The sequence below is a fragment of the Lepisma saccharinum genome, chromosome 7 (assembly GCF_977018435.1).
Source record: "Lepisma saccharinum chromosome 7, izLepSacc3.1, whole genome shotgun sequence".
Lineage (NCBI taxonomy): Eukaryota > Metazoa > Arthropoda > Insecta > Zygentoma > Lepismatidae > Lepisma > Lepisma saccharinum.
In genome coordinates this window covers 14601735-14628027 of record NC_139235.1, presented here as the reverse complement: position 1 = coordinate 14628027, position 26293 = coordinate 14601735, and the positions used below count along the sequence as shown (strand labels likewise).

The 26293-nt window shown below is 37.3% G+C and overlaps 1 protein-coding gene and 1 long non-coding RNA gene across 2 annotated transcripts; one reads left to right on the top strand and one right to left on the bottom strand.

Moving 5' to 3' along the window:
* Positions 1 to 4294: 4294 nt before the first annotated feature.
* LOC145990141 (uncharacterized) lies at positions 4295 to 16371 on the top strand. The gene is made up of 3 exons (XR_014441933.1): positions 4295 to 4369; positions 14451 to 14524; positions 16023 to 16371. It is a non-coding gene; the product is annotated as an uncharacterized LOC145990141 (long non-coding RNA).
* LOC145990142 (uncharacterized) lies at positions 6037 to 11533 on the bottom strand. Its single transcript, XM_083125804.1, has 3 exons — positions 11440 to 11533; positions 8338 to 8416; positions 6037 to 6292 (listed from the first exon to the last, which is right to left on the bottom strand). The coding sequence occupies exons 2-3, from the start codon at positions 8401 to 8403 to the stop codon at positions 6056 to 6058; spliced, it is 303 nt and encodes a 100-aa protein (XP_082981930.1). The 5' UTR covers positions 8404 to 8416; positions 11440 to 11533; the 3' UTR covers positions 6037 to 6055.
* Positions 16372 to 26293: the final 9922 nt, after the last annotated feature.

Here is a 26293-nt window from a genome sequence, read left to right as displayed (position 1 = left end):
TTTGTCACACTTTTCAACTCGATTATTTAAAAAAATACATCTTATTTTAAATATTCAAAATTATCAGTGGTTGGAACAAAAGCTCCTTAATAACTATGGTTTGAAACAAACCATTTGATGAACCCACTTAAACTTGGACTAATGGATCTGCATGGCTTACATTACCTGCATTTTACGGTAGATGTATACTGATATTTGCATTTTTGTGCAGAATTTTATAGTAACAAACAAATTTAATAAGGAACACCAAGTATTTTCTGTTCTCTACTTACCAGTTGCAATTTCAAAATTGGACTTGCTGTAAACAGATCAACTTTAGCCAGTGTTGCACTATCTTAGAAAAGTTTCCCATATTATTTTCTCCTTGTCTTGTACAAGTTTATTATACAGATGAAAGTAGTAGAACTGTTTAGAAATGTCCTGTTGTTTGTAGATATGATACAAAACAGGAAGTGTGTTTTCCATAAAATTTCAAAGTTTATGAGATCAACCTGAAAGAAATTTAGGTTAAGTCAATAACAGTAAAAGGAACTTTCTGTACTCTTCTTTTATTATCAAGAGATAATACAATTTGTGCCTACTTTCTCTTTGTGTTAGTCGGCTATTGTATCAAATTTTAAATAAGTTTTGTTTTGAAATAGCTGACAAAAGAAGATGAAAATTTTTGATTTAATGAAATAAAATGCTTAAATAATTATGGATCAACACATCCACATGGCAACTGTTCCAGCTGCTACAACATTATTTATGTTGTTCTTCCTCAGCCATGGGTCAGAGGTGTGCACAGAGGAAGTGTGGAGGTTTGTTGGAGTTATGTCATCCACCTTTGTCCTAGATTCTCAAAGGAAAAAACAACGTGCCAAGCAGTTTTATGTTTTATCGCCTAAAAAACTAGCTTCTGCGGGTTTATGTTTTATGCCTACATGTTGTCCATCCTCCCGATGAAGTCACGTTACATGAGTGATTGATTTGGTTTATTTTTTACTTGGCCTTTCTGCCACTTTTGGATAATCGCAAAGATGAGGATGGGTGATGATGTGATGAAGGGACCAAGGGCAGGCCCATAGACAGGCACATTGTGCTTTGGATAAGTAAGAGGAACTGCAAAATTATCTTCCAAATGCTTGACATGGTTTAATTGCACAATATCTACACTACAGTCAAAATGGTGCCTACAAGAGAGAGTGCAAGTAGTGTTGTGCTATTCTGAGATGAATTCCGCTGTGTAAGTGCAGTGTAACTTTTGTTGTGTTGTGCAAACTCCAATGTGCACCAACACCATTAGCCTGTTTTATCTTGAGGATCCAATGATAATAGGAAATTCGTATCTGATTATGCTTCAATAATTTCAAGTACCTTACCAACCTCAAAGCATCTCTATATCTATCATCTGCTCCCTCTAACCATGGACTTCCATTCTTTGCAGGTCCTGTGTTGCACAGTGATGCCATCTTAATTTAGCCTCTTCACCTTGAGAAATACAGCCTCTCGTGCATGATCCTTCCATGGACGTCCAGAAGGGGTCAAGGTGGGGGTGGGGGGGGACACAGTCGCCCACAGAAGATGAAAGTCCACCTAAAAGTATATATTTCATATTTCACACATAATTTCATTTCAGTCACAGTAATTTATGTTAATTATCATAAGGATGTTGGAGGAACATGATAATTTCAGACTGAAGCAGTGATTTTTTGAGGGGCATCACTATTATGGGGAAAAATATGCTTCCTTTGCCCCCCGAAAAAAATTACCTTGCTTGCCCCTCCCTGGAAAAAATCCTGCGAACGTCCATGGATACTTTGTGGCATTCTGTCTCTGTTCATGCATTCTGTGTGGCCCAGTTGCTTTAATAAATTTTACTACATTTTTGGCATTTATCTCTTCATTATTTCTGGATGTCCAATTATGACCTTTCTTGATTTGTCCTTATATTTTTCTTGATTATTCTCTTTTCAGTTTCTCATAGTTGTTCGTCCTCTAGGCTCATGATTGAATGGTGTGATGAAAATGCCAGGCAGCTGCAGCTGTTGACCCCAAAAAGACACTGCAAGAATGAGGATGTTACAAAAAGAAACAATCATTTTTTGTGTTGCAGATATTTTCCAGTTGAACAATATTCATCCATATTGTAGCTGTCAATTGAGCCATTATCTGAAAACTGTATCAAAATGTCTACCAGTCTGGAAAACCTGGAAATCCTGAAAAAATCAGGGAAATTTATTTTGTCTGGAAAAGTCATGGAAATGTCAAGGAAATTTACAGTGTTTCTGAAAAAATCAACATTTTTCTAGTAGTGCACTGGAAGTAGGTTTTTGAACAAGGAAACAACAAGCAAGAAATTTTAAATTTATTGTGCAAAAATTATACTTCAGTTTGGCATACTGAGTATTAACAGTAGTTGCAGTAAAAATTGCATGCTAAATGCTCTAGGAAAAGGGGTTATATTTTGAACTATTTTCAAGTAAAAGTGTACTGCAGTAAGTGGCTATATTGTCATTGCCACTTTCTTGTTGCAATTTTTGTTTTGTGTTTGGTTGTAATTAGGATTAATCCATATATTACTAAATTTTACTAAAATTATGCATTATTTATGCTATAAATATTATGGTTTTTTATATAAAAATAATTCTTTGTTCACTAATAGTCAATATGTGGCAAGTAATATGTGAAAGCTCACCGCTGATGCTTCTATGCAACAGCTATTCTTGGTTCAGTTTCCTGTCTTGTTATTACTTTTAATATGTGAAGTGAAAAATTTTAAAAAAAACTTGTCTGAGTGGAATTCTGGTGTTTAGCTAAAATGTAGTGACCTTACAAAACATGTTTAAATACACTAATGACCCTAATGACTTGATCTGAAAGTTTTTGTTCCTGGGATGATAGACCTGGAGAAGTCAAGGAATTTTCTTATTACAAAATTGTACACACCCTGTGTGTTTCCTGGTCATTGGATTCGACCCAGCAGACTGATTCCATGTGCCCTCCCACAATCTCTGGACATTGCACAAATAAACTTGTTCTTCTCGGTGTAAGTCAAGGATAAGGTTTAGCATAAATGCTAACATCAAATCGTGACCTCCAAGGACCTCATGTGTGCATAGAGGGTGCCATTTATTCTTTCACACCCCCAACTAGTGCACCCTGTACAAACCAAAGGAGCATACGTGGATCTGTACAGTTTTTATGAATTTACATTTAGCTGCATGGTACGAACTTTTTATCAACAAAACTTAGTGAGTTTGTCTTCCAATTGCATAACTTATTTTTATTACCTTCTTTATTTACTTTACTTATAGTCATTGCAAATGGATCTGTCTCAATCTGGATGTATATCAATGAAGATGAAAGTAAAATGCAAGCAAGCCTTCTGCAAACATTTTGTTAGGAATCACATACACCCACAGCAAATTAGCCCTTTATATAGTGAGGTATTATATTGTCTAGTAGGGATGCTGAATATGATATAGAGCAAAACACAGAACTGATATTCTAACTTTGAAATTGATGGAATCAAAAAGACAGGAGGTAATGTGACTAGCTGAATTTAATAATAAAGGCGTAACTTTGTTTGTATACCAATGAGCAGAGTATAGAAAAGCTGAAATTGATCATCTTTTGTTGAGGCAAGTTGAATGCTTCATTATTTTTGTAAGTGGCTGTTATCATCCAATGAGAGAGCCAAGTTCCAACTTGCAGCCATGTAAGCACGTCATGTGATTCCTTCCTTGCCAATAGAAAGTCAAAACATCTCATTCAATTTGTTTCTGGCAGGAAAACACTTCGTCCACTCTAGAACTTCTACCTCATTGTGGTATATATTCATTCAGTTGAAGAAGCAATGAAGTCATTCAACACCATACATGCTAACACAGCAAATTTTGTATTCATGTTGTAATAAACTCTGACATAGATTTGTTTCTTTTGGTCAATATTAAAGATTATCACATTATTTCTCAGCTCCTCATTTCGAGGGCCAGGTTTTTAATTACTTATTGTAATAGGAGTATTGAATCTTTAGGTGTACTGTTGTCCAAAATTATGGAAATGAGAGTGATGCGAAGTGCTCCACTACCCCTTGCAACCTCCCAATTTCCTCACAATAATAATAATAATGATTATGATGATGATTAAGATAATCATTAATGCCAAAAGGGAACTACAATATTCAGCAAATATTAATGTAAGATACACTTTGTCTTCCAAGTATTTTTCAGTTATAATGATTTACATATTGATGATGATATTGATTGTGTACATTTCATTTTTATTAATTAATTTATTTTTATAATTTAGCAACAACAGTTTGCTTCTGTGCTTCACAATGCTGGGGTGAGGAAATTAGTGTCTTAACATGAGTGCATGCAGACAGGTAAGCCGGAAGAAAGTGAATGAGTGAGTGAGTGCTGCTCAATTAGAATATATCAGTTTCACAGGATTTGCTGACATTCCTTAGTGGTGAATCAGGTTTTTGATTTTCTCTCATTGAAAATTTTGTAGCATTAATACATGCACCACAGATGAAAAAAAAACTGGAATTTCAGTCAGGTAGACGAACGACATCCACAGGAAGAGCAATGAGGGTGATTGCCTATCTCAACTGCCCAAACCAAGTTTGTATTACATATATACTATTCTGTTCATGTAGTATTTCATGTGTGTTCCTTGATACGTTCCAGGCCTAAGAGGGGGGACACTGTGTTTGTGGAAAATGATTTTATTTTTGTTTTAGTCGTTAGGATGTCTGACTACCATGAGAGAGATCCAAGTTTGATCCCTGGGGGGGGGGGGACCAGGATTTTTTCCACTTGTTCAAGCAGCTCTGGTGGCCACCTAGCATCGTAAGTGGGTACCTGTAGGAAACTCTGGAGGGTAAAGGGGGCCAGGGGCATGGTGTTTATCACGTCACATCACCTCCACCTTCAGCCGTGATCAAGAAAGTCACCCCCTTATATACCTTCATGGCATGGACAAAAGCACAGGGGAGCACTTGGCATTTTTTTACATCACATGTTAATGCTATTAGGTTTATCACAACAATTAAATCAATTATGGTAAATAAAGAAAGCAATTAACATTATCCATTGTTTGAAGCCAAAACTCCTATTTTGGAAGTGAGCTGAATTAACCTCTACACCACAGAAATTCCTAGATTATTTGAAGAGCTTGGGGGTAAAACATGGTAAGTGACATTTTGGTGATTATTAAGTTACAAAGTAAAAAGAGCCATCCTTCAATTTTCACATGCAATTTCCATGTCATGCAATTTGCATTGCACCCACTGAATGTTTCTGAAATTGGTAAACACAACACAAAAACAATTTATTTACAGTATAGCTTCTAATAACCTTTCTGCTTAAGAAACTCAATAATGACAAGAATGTTACTTACCCTATTTTACCCCCGAGCCCTTCATTTATAAAAAAAACTATGCTGATATTAGTTAGAATAGGCACTCTGATTGGGGAAGTGTCAGACTAAAATTTTCCCCTTCCAAGTGTTCTATTTGAATCTGTCACTGAATATAACTGAGCATTACCTTAATATTATAATGTTTCCTAAGCACTTATATTTTTACAGGGGTGACATTTTGAGAAGGCACACAGATGTCAATCTCACTTTCACATAGTACATCCCTGTAACTGCCTTTTGCAGGTCAAAGAGGCTCTGGATCCTGGACCTATGGCTAGTATGATCCTCTGTAGTGCTGTGTGTTGTCCTGTATTTTGTCCATATGCATGCTGAGCACCCCTTTACAGCCTCCGCTTTTAACTAGGTAAGGAGACTTTAGTCCTCGGAGCCAAATATTGATTTTAGATATGGTACGGTGCAGGACTGCATATAATGTAACAGGTGCAAATAGCATAAGTGCTATCACACCCACAATTTTAATTTCAGCCAATCAAGCACTGTTGCAATTAATATTAAAGACAATGAATAATTTAATCTTGTATGTGCAATTACTTTAATGAGTTTCTACAAATTTTTATTCACCTAAAAGTATAAAGAACAGGCTCAATATGTAAAAAAAATGTGCTTGTGCCTGTTCAAGGGACTCCTACTTCAGCGAGACATCTTCCTCTTCTTCTGTTGATTCTGGAGTATTGGAAGTAACCACACATTTCAACATACATGTTGTATAGCAGTCTCTGTCCAAGATTTTCTGGTCAGAAGAGTGATAGGCATGGTGTGTAGGTTGTAAAGGGCTTCTTTCTTTTCTGGATGCATGTGGTTCTACATTGTTTGCATTTGGATAATTACTTTGTGGAGTTACTAGTGATGAGCAGACTTCAATCTGTAAAACAAATTATATATCATGACATTGCATTTAACACTTTTCATATCTAAAAGTGACTTCAGTAGATCAATAGGCTTTTTGAAACCTCTACTTTTTCAGACTTTCAAAGTAATATACAGGGTAATTCAAAATGAATTGTGCAACTTTACAGTTATTATGACATTACTATTTATGATAGAAAATCAGACAAGACATCAACATGAAGAAAAACTGTGGAAGTTTTACTCACATGACTCACATTACAAAGATTCAACATGGGAACCACGTGTAATGCAGTAAACATCCAAACGATAACCAAGTACATGCCATGCATGAGACATCAAGTCATTGTCCATGGTTTCGAAGACACTAACAATTCACAGTTGTAACTTTGGCACATCTTTCGGAAGGGTGAAACACATGCATCACTACCAAAACACATGTGGAAATGTCTTTGCACCATTGTGAGTGAATCAGTTCTTGATAGCTCCAACACACAATACACCTTCTACTGGTCACTAGCCATTTTGCAACACTGGCGATCCTGATGGAACAGCGGCAAAGCAGCATAAGCCCACTTAGTGAGAAGAAAACTTCCAGAGTTTTTTTCTTTATATTGAGGCCTTGTTTCATTTTCTATCATAAATAGTTATGTCATAATAACTGTGTAAAGTTGCACCATTCATTTTGAATTACCCTGTATATATAAAATGTTAATAAGGATTATTTTCCTGTAGTTTACGGTTATTACAAACATAAGAAAACAGTTTTTCGTTGCGACGTTTCAGGAGAACACACGCTCTCTTCATCAGACATTTATTTTCATTTTGACTAAAGATACAGTTAGATTATAACAATGGTTAGCAATTTTTTAAACAAAAAAGAATCTGTTATATAATGGATGTTGTCAATGTTACATTGTTGTAATATAGCAACCTAACTGTGAAAAGAAGCAGTCTGTTTTATTTTTATTTCAGATGAAAAATTTTTTTGATCACATTATGCAAGCAATGCGTACATACAAGAAAAACTGTTAATAAGGAGTAACTAAACATTATATTTACAGCCACCAAGCTAAACACACTACATACTATATTAAATATAATACAGAAGAGATTATTTTCAATTGTAGTTCGCCTACTGAACATGTAGTATAGCTGTACATGAGACCTACTAAAGGTGATTAGTAGAAAACCATTTGGTTTCAGTAGATTTCCAAGAACACAGTAGACTACAATTGATAACAATAGATTCTGTCTACTACTGTAAACAGTAGAGATTTCCAGCAGCATCAAAAATTATTTTTACAACTTATAAAGGGTATAAATATGTGCAAAACACCATGATGTGCCAGAATGTAGTAAAACAAGTTTGAGGTGCAGTGGCGGCAATTTGATTCCAAAACCGGGTGGGGGCCAAGGAGCCAAGACTGGGGGGGGGGGGTTGACAGAGATAGTATATTTCTCTTTGTATATAAGGTTTAGCATAGTGCGCCCCCCCTAATCGCTGCCACTGTTAAAGTGAATTTGATTCACGTAGTGTTGGTACCCAAAATTGCTACTATGAGTGCCATTTGTCCCCTGGAGTTAGTGCAAAGCAACCATAGTCAGATATATTAAACACATGATTACTTCATAATAAAAAATAAAGGTGAAATGCATTACAGATTTTCTAAGAACTGAAAAATGCTTTTTAGTTTTTGTTCACCAAAGTACTAACACAATCTGAATATTTTTAACAGCTTATTTTGTTAGTAGAAAAGATTAGAAACACTTTACCTTGATTGTATGAGAGTTTGCAAATGTATCATACATCATTGTTCAGGTCTTCTTTTATTTACCTGTTGTTAATGAATGATTTTAGCATGGCTAGTGGGATTCATGGTCTCTATTTGTGACCCTATTACTTACATCAGGTTTATTATATATTTATGCAGTAGCAGTAGGTTATGGGTGGATGTATAGCATAATGCGATGAAGAAGTGTACACAACCCTCAAAATCAAAATTATGCAAGGTCGTCTAATTTATATTTAAATTCTAGTGCATTATAAATAGTACTTACCATGATGAAAGTAACAGCAATTAAGATGGCTTTATTCACAAAGACTTTATTCATGATGATTAACATTATATATCATAACCTGAAATATGAAAAAAGCTATTAGTTACAAAAATTTCAATTAAAGTAGTGTATCAAGATTAATTTTACTGTACTACTAATGCATACAGTCCTCCTCCGTAGCCGAGCGGGTTAAGGCGTTCACTCGTCTTGAGATCGTTCGCTGCGGGACGGTGTAGGTTCGAATCCGGCTCTGGTCGAAATTTATTCGGCCTACGTGTAGGGCCGTTGGCAACCCACCATCGTGAGGAAATTGGGGAGCTCCGAATGAGTGAGCAGTAACCCGGTCGAGAAGACCTACAACGGCTGGGGGTTCGACGGGCTGACCACCCGTCACCCCAATACTGGTCTAAGATCTCCACGCTATAACAGGTGACGGAGGAACAGTGTGGGAGGGAGACCAGCAATCGGTAGGTAAGCCAAGGCTCTCACGGGCTGTCGCGCTATGGGTTATTATTACTAATGCATACAAATAATAATTTTTATGTAACAAGGTAAAACATTGGACATTGACGATTAATGGGCATGAATTATTTTTCAGTTTCATAGTTAAGAAATAGAGGAAAGTGACCCAAGTCGGACCCCACCCCTACGTCGGACCTCCAGCTTATCTTTTTAAGGATGCGCCACAGATTATAGAGCGACCACAAGAAAAAAACAACCTTGGACGAAAAGTCCCCGCGCAGCTTTCCCTTCTTCCGTTCAGCTCGGGCCATAAGGAAGCATTGTCCACTCTCCCCCTCCCCTTCTTACGGGAGTACGGCGCACAGGAGTCGTGGGTCTGCGCAGGTTTCTTTGCTTGTCGTTCCACTATAGCGACGTGTAGCATAACCATTCAGAAAAACATCACCACACAGTAGCCTCGTAAATTTTAATTTCGTGTTGAGTAGCAGCGTGTGGTGCATGAATTTCTCTTTACCTGCTGAAGTGAAAATGTTTCGGCTGTCAGTAATTTCATCATATTTTGACTTCTACATTTGTAAGAGTTTGTGTTTGACTACTAATATGTGAAAGTAGAGCAACATATGTGGTTATATAATCGTTTCGTAAAGGAAGTAAGTGACTATGGTGACGTTTCGAAACAATGGCATCCCCTCCATGTTCCAAAGTCAGGCCCCTACTCGTCACGGAATGTTTTGAGGAAGGCTGGTTATCTTCGTTCACTTATAGGATACAAATAATGACAGGAAAAGACAGAAGTAACAAGTAAAGCTCCTGGTCCCGTGAGTCGATGGCCAGAGCGATAGATGCAATGAGAGCAAAGAAAATGGGCTGGAAGAAAGCTGCTAGTACGTTTGTTGTTTCTAGAACAACGTTTTGTCCAGTGAGAGATACTGGAATTCTGAAGAAGCGTTCCAGACAAAAATAGGCTGTACGACTGCACTTACAGCAGGGCTAATGGTGGAATTTGTTAAGTATTGTTTAGCAATGAAGAGAACAGAGAACGTTGTTCGGTCTAACGCGTTCAGATTTAAGATGCATGGCATATTAACGGAGCAGAACAATATTGACCATTCTTAGACACAGGAAACTCTGCTAGAGCAGAACAACTACATAACATTTTTCGGAGGTTAATCACTTTACTATGAATTTATGTATAAGTGTTCAAATATAACTGTGTTTAAAAATATCATCATAATATTACATAACATCAGTTTGTTTTATACTTTCTAATTTAAATTATTAGTCAATTGCCATTTATAATATTTGTTTTACAAATATTAGTAGGGGGTCTGAATTTGGAGTACTTTTTCAAAACGCTCATTGTTGCAACTTTTTTGATAGAATTGAAAATGATCTTGGCAGTATTTCCTAAATTGGATTCTGACACAGGGAACCTTTGGGCAACTTATTAGAGAGTATTTCAACAATTATTTTTTTTAAAAAACTTTAACATTAAGAAATATATCATCGATAAACCAATTGGGGGTCCGATTTTGGTCACTCTCCTCCAGTGTACTATGTGCTTTCCATTTTTTTAGGGGAATAAAATATCCCTGGCGAGGATAAATATAATTTTATTTTGCCGGGGATAGATTTGTGTGTGGCATCCCCTCCGTTAATTCGCACACTGGATATATCTATCGAGAAAAGCATTGTTCCGAAAATAAAATAATGATCAGAAGAAACATTTTTTGAATACGTGAATATGAATTTTATGAATATGGATACTGTCACCCTGAAATTTACCAAAAATGAGAGAAGAATGGAGTTCCTGTTCCAATGTAAGTATTCAAGGTAAGAAGTTTATTATATTCTATATTTTTTACTCCCATGTGCATAATACTCCCTCTGTCCCATAATTATAGTCCGGTATTCCAAAATGGTAGTACAGGAATGACAGACGAAGAGGCAGATGGAAAGCACAATTTGTACTGATCCTTGAGTAATAAAGTTGTATGACTCATTCCCTTGTTTCATGTTCTTCTTCTGTGTACACCAATGTCACAGTTTGAATATCAGGCAATTATTATGAGACAACAAACAAAGGTGTACCGGACAATAATTATGGGACAGAGGGAGTACTAAAGAGTGTGGACCGCTGTTTTTATAAATAATGATTAAATACTTTAAATCGATTCCATGCTGTTCTTTTAATCACACACCTTATAGTTCTTTGTGAGGTATGGATTTGTAAGCACAATGTTACATCACTTGAAACCAACACCCCCCCCCCCTCCCCGTCGAAGTGAATGAGAAGCGCTCCCAGCAAACGTTTGTCCATTAGAACATTATGGTGTGCTGAGATGGCCAAGTTTTGAATCCAGTACACCCAACGGCGAAAGAAGCAGTAGGCGAATTGTCCACCACCATTTTAATTCGGTCTGTATTACACATTGTGTTGGCAATGAATTGAAATAATGACTTCAATAAGCAAAGAACAATGCCTGCTTCGAACCAACATAGTTTCATTCCTTATAACAACACAGGATGTAGAATAGAAAGTAATCAAAAAAAGCAGTAAAAAAATTGCCTACCATTATCTTTGCCGTTGACTGTACAAGCCACGAATTCATATACTTAAAACAAGATTTATCAACCTACCTCTTGTAAATTGTGGCGAAAATGGAACTTTCTGTACTAGAAACTCTTCAATTAGTGAACTCTTTACGTCAAATACTACCACGCTACCTGACAACATGATAGGTATTTTTTTTAATCCCCGTTTTATCATAAGTTTTATCTGTTTTATGAGAAGCAAATGGTAGCGCTGACAGTATCATAACGGTTGAAAAAATCCCGCTTCTCTGTGATGCGATACAGAACCGGAACTCGGTGCATCTCCACGAAAGTGTCCAGGTTTATGATTAGACCGAGAAGATATGTAGAATTCATACGGTAAAAAGCGCTTTCTAGACCTATATTCCTGATATTTATCAAGAGATAACATTCTAAAGAGAAATGATCAGGTTATGAAACTATTTGTTTCAGTAAGTAGAACTGAGGCACGCGTGTTGGTCTAAACTGTATTTCTTCTCGGTGAGTATTTTAGCTGCCTTCGCTGTTAACTTCCTCGGTCTTGAGTTTTCACTGGAGTACTTTGATACTCGCATTATTGGTATGATTTGGCTTATTTTACTTAACTTTTCTGCCACTTTGCCTAATCGCGGAGATGAGGATGAGTAGTGATATGATGAAATTGATGAAAGGTTCCTGATTGATTGAGTTGGTGTATTAAGTCCACTTTATGCACAGTAAGGCTAATCGGGACTGGACCTACAGTTTAAAGTGGAATCCGAACCACTATGTGCCTCCACCGGGTATCGAACCCGAGACCCCATGAATACAAGGCGATGACGCTACCACTGCGCCATCGGGGAAGAAGTGAAAGGCTACTCACAAACAACACTCATGCCCAGACCGGGATTCGAACCCGTGTTAATGAAGTAAACCAAGTTTAGAATGGTCTATTCTGAATTTAAAAATTTATATTTAAAAAAATCCAAAATTACATTTCGAATTTTTCCACTGCCTTTTTATTTTGGTAAGGGACGAACCTCAAATGGTAGTTGTAACAAAGACACTAAACAAAGAAAACTTAAACAATATATGAGGGGTTCAGAACGTAAGTGGCGTAACTCTACTTTTCATGAAAATTGAGTTACATGTATAGCTTAGTGCTAGAAGTAACTAATATCTCCTAAGTTTCAAATTCTTGCTCATAGAGGCACCACTATGTTAGTGCTCTAATAGCTAAACATAGGACTAAGTTACTGTATTTGCCAGGGTACAGGACGCACCCCCCTTTTTGTACACCTTTTTGAGGAAAAAGCTTCCAGAAATGGACGTAATCAAAAATTGAGTATCGGCATATAAGACGCACCCTGTTTTTCGGACCGTTTTTTAAAGGGAAAAGTACGTCTTATACGCCGGTAAATACGGTATGTAAATGTGTATTTTTCTCAAAAACTGTCTTGAATGATGTTACGTCACTTGTGCTCTGAACCACTCACATTAGAGCAGCAGTACTCTAGTCGGGTGAAGTGGTTAGCACAAAGCGCTACGACGGCAGGGATCCCGGGTTCAAATCCCGGATAAATGTCTATCTCTGTCTGGTTGAAATTTTTAGCGTCAAATCGAATAATAAAAAAACAAATAAATGAAAACTAAGATACGAAAATACATAATAAGAAGTCGGTAGTATATGACTGTCACGCGGGAGGCTCGGATTCGGAACCCAGGTGGGGAACTTTTCTAACAATGCCAATACATGGAGTGGCTCTGGTATGCACCTAGCCTCTAATATATGGATGCTTGAGTCCTAGGCTTACCATACGTCCGGGATTAGCCCGGGCAGTCCTGGTTTTTTAGTGCTATCCGGGGTGATGTCTGGAATTGCAAAATGTTCGTGGATTTGAGAATCTGAACATGAAAATATCTACCGGTATTGAATATTGACGACCAGAATTTATGACCGGCAAGGATCGATCGATTATAAGGATCGATTCTTTCCTTCGAGAAATCGACTTCCGAACGGTTCAGTTTCCGTACTTCTGTGAGCGTCTTGGTTGTCTTGCAAGCGTGTGAAGTAACTGGTCTACACGTTTTTGATAATTATAACTATTTACAAGTGCTTTGGATTTGGCAATGGGCAAATGAAAGTGGGTATTTAACGTTAACCTGCAGCAGAAATACAAATTCTTGAAACTGTGTAACGACAGTGGCAGTGAAAGTGTGCAATGTACACTCTGTAATGGAGTATTTTCTTTTGCACATAATGGAAGAGGTGATATTGAAGACCACGTGAAAACAGTTAAACATAGGAGTGCTATTAATGTTACTGCTTATTAACTACTGTTAATATTTTGTCTTGTACAATTTATAGTTTTATGTTCCAATAAAGTGTTAAGGCTTTTAAGTAATTTCAATTTATTATTGTAAAAAAAAACTTAAAATTCAGCAGTAACGAGTTGATCGCGAATATGTCCTGGGTTTGACCCAAAAAAAATTGGTAAGCCTATTGAGTCGACCTTGGGGAGTAAAGGCGGTCGGAGCGTGGTGCTGGTCACCATTTTCAGGACTGGTCTAAATTATGAACGTGTGGCCCCTACCTTCACATCTACCCCACTTTCCTTCGCGTTGCAATGAGCACGGGGGGGAGGGGGGACTTTACCTTCGACCAGGATTGTGTAAGGGTCCAGGAGTTGTAAATAAATTCAATTCCGGTCCGGGAGAGAAAATCAGCAAAATGGGTTCTGAACCGTAAAGAACCTTTTTATCTTTAAAGTATTTCAATTCGGTCCCCGAACATTTTTTTTCCGGATCAATATAAATACGGTCCACGTTCGGTATCGAAATGAAACGATTCGCAACTTGGACCGAATTAAAATTGTGCGAGAATTGAGGTCCCGGTCCTATTACGGAACCCAATAGAACCCATTAGAAATTATGGGTTTCTGGAGCTTTAACAACCCTGCCTTATCAAATAATATGTGCATTCGAATCTTGTATTAGACACAAGTTTCAATTTTGAATTATTATTATTTTAAGCAGATTGTGCTCTCGTATTTTCAAATAGAATTTTCGTGTACTAATTCAGATTTATTCCACCACAGATTGTAAAGAGACGACAGGAAGAACGAACAAACACACCATGATCGCTTGTGCAAGTTTATTGCTTCTTATTTTCGTAAGTATAATATTTTCCTGAATTATTTGAACTGAGTAATTAGTTATTTTTAATGATTTTTCTATTCCTTCACTTCATTCACTTTATAGGAATAATAATTTCAGAGAAGGAGAGAGAGGGAGAAAGATGGAAAGCATGACTTGTGCGTTCTATATACGAGGGTTGGGGCATAAGTCATGGAAACAATTTTTTCTCGCGAGAATGCGGGACTAGCACGAAAATCCGAAATATACAAACGAAAGGGACAGTGTATTGTAATGTGGAATGCATGAACAATGGACATCATGTCTACAAGGTGTAGGATATAATAAGGAAGCGAGCAAAATATCCTTAAAGAAATCTCGAGCGAAATTGTTTACAAGTCTGAAAGCATATGAGCATTACAGGAACAAATTCGCTCATTCTACGGTAGGACACTATTACACAGTATTCGCCAGCTCCCTGTGAACATTCTCTGTCATTTATCTCCAGAAGAATGGCTATTTTGATACACGAACGCTGTTCACGCCGTGGCACGACAGTTGACTGGACAATGAATTACCACTGCCCTCTTTGCGATAACCGTTCATAACACTGCCATCTAGTGACGTGTCCACATACTAGGGTGCCATGTTCTCCGAGATATTCAATCATATTGTGGTACCACCGTTTAACTTTGAGGGAAAATTTAGATGCCATGACTTATGCATCAGCCCTCGCATGACGTCACGAAAGCAAACCTTGGAAAGGGCACAAATAAATTGTAATTTGCCGTAACGTAATTCTACGTCTACATGCGTTATCTACGCGTAGCCCTTAATTGCGTCTCTGCTGGTAGAGCTAGATTGATGATATATCAGCCTTATAAATAATATAATCAGTGCGGTATTTCAAATATTTGTATCAAAAATAGTTAATATGTATTGTTCGTCTACTTATAGAATGAAATCATGGTATGAAAATATTACGTATTTTATGGAAACAATGTAACAATTCTACAATGTCAAAACTCAATGAAAAGTAAAAATAACAATTATGTTATGGGATATGATTAAATAATGCTATTTTTATAGTTAAAGTAAGAGTTTTGTAATTAAATATATTGAACGTGGCACCAGGAGTACATCAGAATTGAAATGAAAGAATAATTTTGAAACTTTTATTAGCCTCATATAATACTAAGTTTTAACCGTGATCATGTTCACTTATTGCTCTTGGACAATAATACTAAATACACATAAGTTAAATGTTATAATGTTTAATTATGATTATACAGGACACCTGCACTTCACACTAAGGAACACAATCTGATAACATTTTAATTAAAGGCCCTGCACAGGGTATTATTTAAATTATATCTATAGTTCTCACCCCAAGTACAAAATGTTAGCAACCATGATTCTCCCAGTTAAATACCGCCCTGTAAATAATCAAATATACTATAAAGGTTGCAAGTTAATTTATATAGTCGTAAATATATACCTGTTGTTAACATATTATTTTTACTTACATTTTTCAGGCAGCATTTTTAGACCAAACCTCAGGTGAATTTTCGGAGTGGAAAGAACCGTCTGTAGAAGCTTTAGAACCTCACGGTCCGAACATGCACTCACGTGTAGCACGTGAAACAGATGAAGGCGCAGAAGCGCGATGCAATCCAATATGCTTTAATCAATGCAACGGTGGTATGCCAAGCTTTCTACCTTCAATTCGACAGCATTAGAAGTTTCCAAACACCTGGCTTAGAAAAAGCAGTATGCCGAGAATGTCTACCTTCTCAGATATGCTTTAAAATGTTCGTAATATTCAGTCAATTGGATGCAGGCTTCAGTGGCTCTCCTTGTATAAATTTTCAAAGTGCTAAGTCAAATAAATCCTTCATACGTATGTTACATGTCGTTTCCTGTATATATGCCGACATGTATAAATATAAATAAATTTACGGTCCTTCACATCTACTAATTTTACTTGCCTTATATTTAATATTTTACTTTATGAAGCTTATTTACAGGTTGCTTTATAATTAGGACCTATTTTAAAAATAATGTAAAATATTTCGACATTAGCTTTAATCCTATTTAATTTTGTAAGTATTTGTCTCCTACTTATAGTAATTGCCTTCCTTAATATGCAATTTTAATAATTATTGAGTGCACAGAAAATAGAAGTGCATATATTATATAGAACACAATTTTGAGGGGTAAAATGTGTTCTATATAGTATATTTACTTCTTTTCTCTCTGCACTCAACAATTGCATATTAAGGAAGGCGCAAATAAGGGGTGCGTCGAGTATCTGAGCAATGCTCGCTGAGCAGATTTTTGCTCATTGCGCAAACATCATTTTCTTGACGCGTGTGTGCTCATTGATCAACATATCAGTGCCTTTGACCAGTCTGGGATCAATGTGGCTGCATCGAGTGGACAAGATTTCGCGATTTCAATTGTTTTGAAAAGCTGTTAATTATGGAAATGGTTGATGTGCCCAAAAGAGTCGACATTTTCAAACAACAACTTTCCAAAATTATGGTGTACATTTGGAATAAACAACACTTTCATTTTAATACAATTACAAAAAGTGGAAAATTATATTACCTTGTGTTACTTTACTTCCTCTGTAATTACGATATATTCTGTGGATCCATCCCAATCGAATTCTTATTGTCATGTGTGCATGGTGAAAATAAATAAACTCATTTTTTATGCCTGTTTAATTTTAGTATTTCCCAACTCTTTCGGGGTTATCGGCCGAACCTACAAAAGTTTTCCAGTTCCTCCAGTAGATGGCAACACACTGCATTATATTGGAGTTGAGAGCGTTGAGTTTGATTCCTCTGTCACTAGATGACTCTGACAACCGGCTTTTGAGAAATCTCTATGATGTGATATTGCTGGGAATTGAATAGTGATTTTGCTATTTTCTTAATATTTTAGGGAGTTGATATTATTCCCATTCCCAGCAATATCACGTCATGTTGGAATGTTTAAAACAACATGTTGAATACATTTCGTACAAATACCTTTGTGTCGCGTAGATTTGTTTAGGCTATTTATTAGTTGAAGGAGTCACGTAGTGTTAGGGACTACTTTAAACTTGACACGTTCTAAAACTAACTTATGTATGTACGCGTCGTATTATTATACTATTAATATTAACTTAATAATACTCAGCGGTGAACGATGAGACTCGGTGAAGTACACAGACTCCTCTCAGGTACAGGGATAGTGTTAGGCAAAGACAATATTCACAGCACAGAGAAATAAAACCACATTACTGCCGTATGTATAAACTGAAAAGTTTTATTCTTTATTTATTGCAATTATAATGCAACTATACTTGAGACGAGGGCGAGGATTTCGCTTTGTCGATGAATTGACTCAATTAAAACGCATAAAACTCAATGCGTGGCTATCGGCAAGCCTATGATCACATAGATCTAGCTTGCGCCCCGAACTACCACACCAAGAGATATGCAATGATAACCGAGCCAATATTTGCTCTTTAGCCTTTTATTTCCAAATTAATCTTTAGGCTAACTTTATTATTTTACGTAGAATGGTTGCAGTATTGTGCATATCATCAATGCATGGCTATCGGCGTACCTATGTTCACATAGGCCTAGCTTGCGCCCCGAACTACCATACCAGGATGTATGCACAACACCAACGAGTTCTTTTTAAGTTTAAAAGCTTCGACGATCCGTGGCGAAAGTGTGATGATTTCTTACGCGATATCCTCGCTTTTATACTCTTTTCGAGAACACAGATTAAAGTACAGATGAATCACTCCCTATCTACAAAAGGATACTATCAACAAAACTGACATCTATACATCTTTAGAAATACAAATTCGTATAGTGCACTCTTGCAAACATGAAGATACATTAAACTACTTATAACAAAGCATAAAATACAATAAACATTAAACAAAAGATAAACATTACAAACCAGGTGCGTTATTACATATAATAACTATAATAACAAAGAAATTACTCTTTCTTTTACAAAAATAAATACATTAGTGACATATTTTCTACTGATGACGTCACATAAAAATATGGATCATATCATCTGCCCCTTCCTTTCGAAAACTAAGTTTCAGGAAGGAAGTTATCTACCTGGAGGAAACTTAGTTTTAAAGTACAAAGTCTTTCTTTTTATCCTCCGAAAAACGCACTAGTTTCAGGTTATCCAAGTTAACCTTATCATATAATTCTTTAGTCCTTGGAATTAGCAATGTCACAACATTATTTTCCACTTTGTCCACTATATAAGGTCCAATCCACAACATAAATAACTTTTGAATGGTCCTATCTAGTGAGGAGCTTAAGGAATGGTTTTTAACCATCACGAAGTCTCCAACTGTCACTGTCTTGGCGTTTCCCTTCTGTTTTAAATCTTTCGACAGCTTCTTCTTCTCCCTGACTTGGGCTAAGAATAATTTGGACTTCCAATCCGGTTGGGCTTCTTCCCGTTCGGGCCAATTGAAATGTGTTAGGATCTCTCTGGGTATAGGTTGATTGAAGAATAGTTCAGCAGGCGAATATCCAGTTGTTTCAGAAATATAATAATTAATTAACAAGACGACTGCAGGCGTATGTTACCATCAGGCTTACCAACAATTAAGGTGCTCATTCAAGATGAATATCAAGGCACAGTAATATCTCATCGTCTCCACTTTTTTTTCAGTTCTTCTTTCAGGAACTTTCTTTAGGCTATCGGTATGAGATATGGAGATCGATACACAGGTTCTGTGGTGGTGAGTTCAATCTCACACTGGAAGTTTTTAATGGTACCTGGTCTCTCGGAAAATACATCTCTATGCTTCAATAAGACTTCTTTCAATTGGCTTCTACCCCTTTCGCATAAAATCTCATTCGCATTGACCTTCTGAAGAATGTCGTCAGGACTAGCCGTCCACTGATCGACATGGGAATCTTCACGGACTTTTCTTACATACGTCCCTGTCGAAGATCCATTATTCACGAGGTCCTGCTCTACCGGAACTCCGTCTACGGTGAGGGATAACTTCTCGCGCTGTAGGTCAATTCCTGCTTCATATTTCCTGAGGAATGGGTAGCCCAAAATAATGTCAGCTTCGAGACCTTTCAAGACAAACATGTCTTCCAATAAATGTCTTCCAGCAATCTCTAGATATACTTGTCTACATCCCACAACTCTAGTTTTGTTTCTCCCAGTGAAATCAGTCAGCCTAACATCTGGACATGGTTGTAACTGCAATGACGGCAGCTTCTCTTTAATCTTCTTCCAAATGGCGTAGCTCATGAGATTACATTCGCTTCCAGTGTCCAGAACACAAATAAAATCGACGCCTGCTACAGTTGCTTTAATTAATGGAGCCCTGGGTAAATTTTCCTTTCTAACTGCCTGTTGTAGTGCTCTATCTAAACTTTGTTCTCCTTCATTGAGGGTCAGCACAACAAAAAGATGATTGTCTTCACTATTTATAACGCTGTCATCTGTTCCCAGAGAAGTCCAAGATTTTAGCCCAACCATGATCGGGAACGAAGAATTCACGTTGGGCGACTGGCTAAATCCGACTGCATACCACTCGGATTAGCACTAGTCGAGGGTGCCCAACAAAAGTCTCTTGTTATGTCGACGCTTTGACGTTGCTCGTTCGTCAAACGTGAAGCAGAAGGTTCAAACGGAGGCGCCGTCGCTCTGAAATTACTGGGTTCAGAGGCGTTACGTGAAGAGTCACGGGAATGGTCTTCTGGATCAGATCTGGAACGACGCGGTCCACGTGCGTAGTTGTTCCTGCCTTCCCTTCTAGGAGGATTACGCCGCCTGTTGTAATTGGAATAACCATTTCTATGGTTCTGCGTAACTTGTCTGACCCGGGGGTTTTGGTTTCCAATTCTATTTTGTCTAGGAACATTTCCCTGGCCAGCACCTTCTCTATTCCACGAAGGCTTCCAACTGTCTTGTTCCTCAAGCACCTCGAACCTTTTCAGAAAGTCGGCTAGCTGGCGTACAGTTTGAGGAGAATTAGCTAGACTCAGACTGCGAGCTCTATATGGAAGCTGGGAGATGATTAAATTCACAATCTCAGGTTCTATGTAACGAGCAGACAGATTGCGGTAGGCTGAGTAAATAGACCAGGCATATTCCTCCATGCTCATACCGGACTGCTTTAAGTATCGGCGAGATCTCACTGCTGTCAGCTGCCTCTCTTTGGCCTCTTCTGAAGCATATTGTTTGCGAAAACGACGGCAGAAATCAGAATAGGACTTGAACTCTAACTGGTTTGCTCGAAACCAATGCTCAGCCTGGCCCTTGAAAAGTCGAGGAATAATTTCCAATCGGTATTCGTATGGAATCTGCATTAAATCAAAATTGATATTAAGTTCTTTTAAGTATTGCTCAGCATTTTGGGCTTCCAGGTCTCCCTTGAACTTTGACAAGGAATTAAGGTCTGCCATCCTTGGAGTTCCAGTCATTGCTGATCGCTGAGTTGTTGGCGGCGACTCATCTGGCCCGCTCCTTGAATTCCTTGAATTTCCATGCCTTCGTGTTCGCTTCCTGATTTTTGCTTGATACTGAGAGTCAGAGCTGGTGCTGGAAGAGGAGGAACTGCGATCTTTCTTCCTTTCTAGACGTTTCCTCTTTGCCCCTTCTTCATAATGACGATACCGTGCCCTGCGAGATTCACGCTCTCTGTAACCTCGGTCATCGCCCGAAAGACTAAAGGTAGGTGGAACAGCAGACGCCACTTCATTAGCTCTTGAATCAGCAGTAACTCGTGGGCGACAGACTTGTTTGTCTTCCCTAGTTCTCTCTCCACCGGCTCTGTCCATCGCTTCATTTAGTTCAATGTTCATGGTTGGCAACGCTGCACTCTCAGCAACTGCAGACGGATGACCAGCTGTTCGAGATCCAGTTTCTGTTTCTGTTTGCCGGGTGACGTGCATGGTCTCTAACTGATTCGTAAGCTGTTCTACTTGAGTCTTTATTTCCTCAACATCCTTGCTTCTCTGAGATACAACAACGGAAATCTGACCAATATCTTCTTGAACCTCAGATCGGAATCGTATTTTGTCAGTCTCGGCCTCGGTCAATATCTGTTCCATTGTCAGCTGTTTTTCAATAATCTTATTGCACTCCGCAGTGAATCTCGAATTTATATCCTCTACATCGATGCGAACACTTTCCGTGGCTCTATTTACATCGGCTGCCAAGCTACGCCGGAAGTCATCAAAGTCTATCTCTCTAGCCTGCCGGATTTCTTCAGAGAATCGCGCCCTAGTTTCCTCATTCTCAGACTCCAGTTGTTGAATCTCACAGGCCATCTCGCCTATTTCAGCTCTTAATACTTTTATAGATTCATCGTGCTGCTTACCGATATCATCCTTTAGCAACGCACATTGTCTGAGGATATCTTCTTTTAATATGTCAGATTGTCTACAGATATCAGCTTTCAAGCTGGTAATGGAATCAGCTTGTTGTTTAATATCAGCCTGTAAGGTTTCAGACTGTTTACAGATATCAGCTTTCAAACTGGTAATGGAATCAGCTTGTTGTTTAATATCAGCCTGTAAGGTTTCAGACTGTTTACAGATATCAGCTTTCAGTGCTTCAGACTGTTTGCTAATATCAGCCTGTAATGTTTCCATACTTTCAACTTGCTGCTTGCTAATTCCTTCAATCATGGTTTTTAAAGCTTCAAACATATTTAATAGATCAGATGTAATAGTTGTAGACAATGATTCACAGTCTTTACAAACGAAATCGGTAGCTTCGTGGCTTTCAGATCGAACATCTAAGCCACAACATTCATAATGTAGAAGCTTTGTACATTTCTTGCACACAAATGTGGTTTTATCTTTATCAATGTTCCGACAACAATCGGGAACATTAAGCTCTGAATTTGAAGCAAGATTTTTATTTGCGCTACGCAAATGTTTTCTTTCCATTTCGAACGAAGTAGTTCTGTGCTTTTCTATAAATATGAAAGTTCAGTGCTCTTGCACAATTAATCTCAACTTTAAACAATGGTCTTGCCCTTGTACACTACAAAATCGAGCCAACACGTTGAGCTGCCACTTGACACGTTCTAAAACTAACTTATGTATGTACGCGTCGTATTATTATACTATTAATATTAACTTAATAATACTCAGCGGTGAACGATGAGACTCGGTGAAGTACACAGACTCCTCTCAGGTACAGGGATAGTGTTAGGCAAAGACAATATTCACAGCACAGAGAAATAAAACCACATTACTGCCGTATGTATAAACTGAAAAGTTTTATTCTTTATTTATTGCAATTATAATGCAACTATACTTGAGACGAGGGCGAGGATTTCGCTTTGTCGATGAATTGACTCAATTAAAACGCATACAACTCAATGCGTGGCTATCGGCAAGCCTATGATCACATAGACCTAGCTTGCGCCCCGAACTACCACACCAAGAGATATGCAATGATAACCGAGCCAATATTTGCTCTTTAGCCTTTTATTTCCAAATTAATCTTTAGGCTAACTTTATTATTTTACGTAGAATGGTTGCAGTATTGTGCATATCATCAATGCATGGCTATCGGCGTACCTATGTTCACATAGGCCTAGCTTGCGCCCCGAACTACCATACCAGGATGTATGCACAACACCAACGAGTTCTTTTTAAGTTTAAAAGCTTCGACGATCCGTGGCGAAAGTGTGATGATTTCTTACGCGATATCCTCGCTTTTATACTCTTTTCGAGAACACAGATTAAAGTACAGATGAATCACTCCCTATCTACAAAAGGATACTATCAACAAAACTGACATCTATACATCTTTAGAAATACAAATTCGTATAGTGCACTCTTGCAAACATGAAGATACATTAAACTACTTATAACAAAGCATAAAATACAATAAACATTAAACAAAAGATAAACATTACAAACCAGGTGCGTTATTACATATAATAACTATAATAACAAAGAAATTACTCTTTCTTTTACAAAAATAAATACATTAGTGACATATTTTCTACTGATGACGTCACATAAAAATATGGATCATATCAAACTGAAGGTTCAGTCCGGATTAGCTTTTCTGTGCATAAAATTGACTTAAAATTAAATTCAGGCTCAAGCTTACCTGGAAATATTATTTGAAAACAGAGGCGTAGCGAGGATTATTTTTTCAGTCACAAATTTCGATTAAAAGGAAAAGAGTGTTGGAAATATTTTTAGGAGGAAAATTATACCTAAAAACATCTTGAAATGTGCGTACATGTTTCTATAATTTTCTGGCAAAAAGTAGTACTGTATTTTATGAAAGTATAGTCGCAATTTGTATACAAAGTGACAGAAATAATCCACTCCTGTTTTGAAATAATATTTTCAAATGATTTTGAATTCGAATTTGTTTTTAAGTCAATTTGTATGCACAGAAAGCCACATAGCAACAAATTTACAAGTTTTTCGGTGTTCTTTACACATACGGGTCAAATTTGAAATTTGAGAGGAAGGGTGGAGTGCTCCCCACTTTTCCCTTGCCTCCTCCCTATCCCTAGATTTGGCACCCAATCGCCGCTAATGGTGGAAAGCAATGTCTACAATGAAACATTTGCATGTGGTTTTTAGTTAAATATCACTGCATAATAACAAGAAAACGTGAAGCAATCAACATAAGCAAGTGTAATTTTGGAATTCTGCATCTCAAAATCTATAAATAATTTCTACTCGTTTGGTTGTAAAAAAAAGGTTATTAGAAATCGATATATTTTAGAAAAAAATCGGTAAGGGGCCCGAAACGTTCAAAATGAAACATTGCTATATTTTGAGTTACCTTGTGGTTAATATCAATTCCAATGGCGTGCACAAGCGTGGTGTCATGCGTAGCCGGACAATTGCTATGAACACAGTTAGAAGTGAAAGGGCGGGTGTACAATTGTGATGACATTTTAAACCTTCTATCGAATTGGTGACTTAACACCCCGTGCAATACCTCTCACAAGAGAATTATGTGAAACATTGATATTTTCGAATAGAACACTGATTCCTCTCGCACTTTCTCCAGGCTTGAGACTGGCAAGGTAGCTTGTAAATGTACTTGCATTACAACCACTTTTAGGTTAGGTTAGGTGCACCTAAGGGTTAGTCATCCTGATCGTCGAAATTGTCCTACCAAAAATTTGAAAAATGACCTTCACCGTCAAAATCATGGCAATTGTCCGTGATTTTAGCTTCATCGCAATTGTCCGCCATCGCAATTGTCCTAGATTCGGTTTCGTGGAGGTCTCCTTTACGTAGGATTCCCAAGAAGAGGAAGTCAAATGCAGGAAAATATGGTAAAATATAGGAATAACTACTACAAAACGTAGACAAAACGGCTGTAACCGAGTATCCTGAATAATAGGTATATATCAGGAAAATTGATTTTTATATAAAACTTAAACGGAAAATGGTTTTAATAATTTATTCCAATAACTCTACTAAAACCCTCTAATCTTTAATTACAAAATTATAATAGACGAAATCCTATCACAATAGAAAATTTTATGCTCCGTATCTTATAAATAATAGTACTTATAAGATAAATACATAATAAGCAATAGCATTTTGTTTATTCAGTTGCTTTCACGATATTTTATTCACATAATATATCAAATACAAAACACAGTACCATACATTTTTTTTTCATATTTACTTTAGCTATAATAAATAGAGTGGCATTAAGAGTTTGGCAATTTTCTTCACATATGAAAACGATATGGAGTATTTAAAACCAATTCTTTGGTAAACTTTAAAACCTTTGAAGTTTCAATTTTCTAATCTGATATATTAGGAGATTTCATTTTCTTTTTCACCCACAAAATGTTCATTCCATGAATACATATAGAATTATATGAAAGCAGTCCACTCAGATTTTATTTTACATTTTTATAATTTTACACTGGAGTTCTTCTCAGAATTTATTATACACTTCTCTCGTCGGGACGATAGTTCACTTGCACATATACAGTGTTGCAAAATTCGATGACGTAAAATATAATTGTATAATATAATGTTTTTAAAGAGTAGTTTGGTTGCAATAGGTTATGAGGCGTAACACTATGAATTACACAATTAGAATTCTTGGTACAAACTCATTCGTGGTGATCTTTGACATTTAAGGTTGAATCTCTTTTGACGTGCGACTTCGCTCTCTTTCCTATCTTTGGTTATTTTCTCATCTTTATTGCAACAAGACTGTCATTTTTTCACAAAGTTTTATATGTTTAGAGTACTTAATCTACCGCATACCTCTTCCATCGATAGCAACTACAATCTTTGTTACTTTTTAATCATCATCCCTTCGCGCCATCTATTATTGTCATAATTGTTATCTTGTAATACAAATTTGAAGGGGTTACGGGTGACAATCTCCTCTTAGCGGCTTTGATTTCTAACCAGCACTGGCGCGAAAGGATTTCCTCTTATCGATGGTGAACCCAGAACGAAAGGTCATCTTTCCAGGTGGTTGCCAGCTCGGGCTGCAACTCGCAAAGTTGAGGAGAATTTCTGGCGCCCCGGTCAGTGATGTGCGTCTACGCGTAAACAACGATAGTCTATATTCTACACGTAGATTACGTAATCTATGTAAACCCTTTTGAACAGGGGCACAACGAGGTTTGGCCACGTCGGTGGCCGGTTCGTCGACGTGGTTGGCTTTTGGCTGACACACCATCCTACTTCAGTCTGAATTTTGGCGGTGTGGTTGGAAAGTCAGGAAAAGTAGTAGAATATTTTACTTCTGGCGGAGAACATGCCCTATGGGGGTGCGGATG

Bases quoted from the DNA above. Each gene is read 5' to 3' on its own strand.
- LOC145990142 (XM_083125804.1), bottom strand. From the start codon at position 8,403: ATGTTAATCATCATGAATAAAGTCTTTGTGAATAAAGCCATCTTAATT. The intron at 6,293-8,337 runs GTAAGTACTATT...TTTGTTTTACAG, and splicing joins TTGCTGTTACTTTCATCATG to ATTGAAGTCTGCTCATCACT.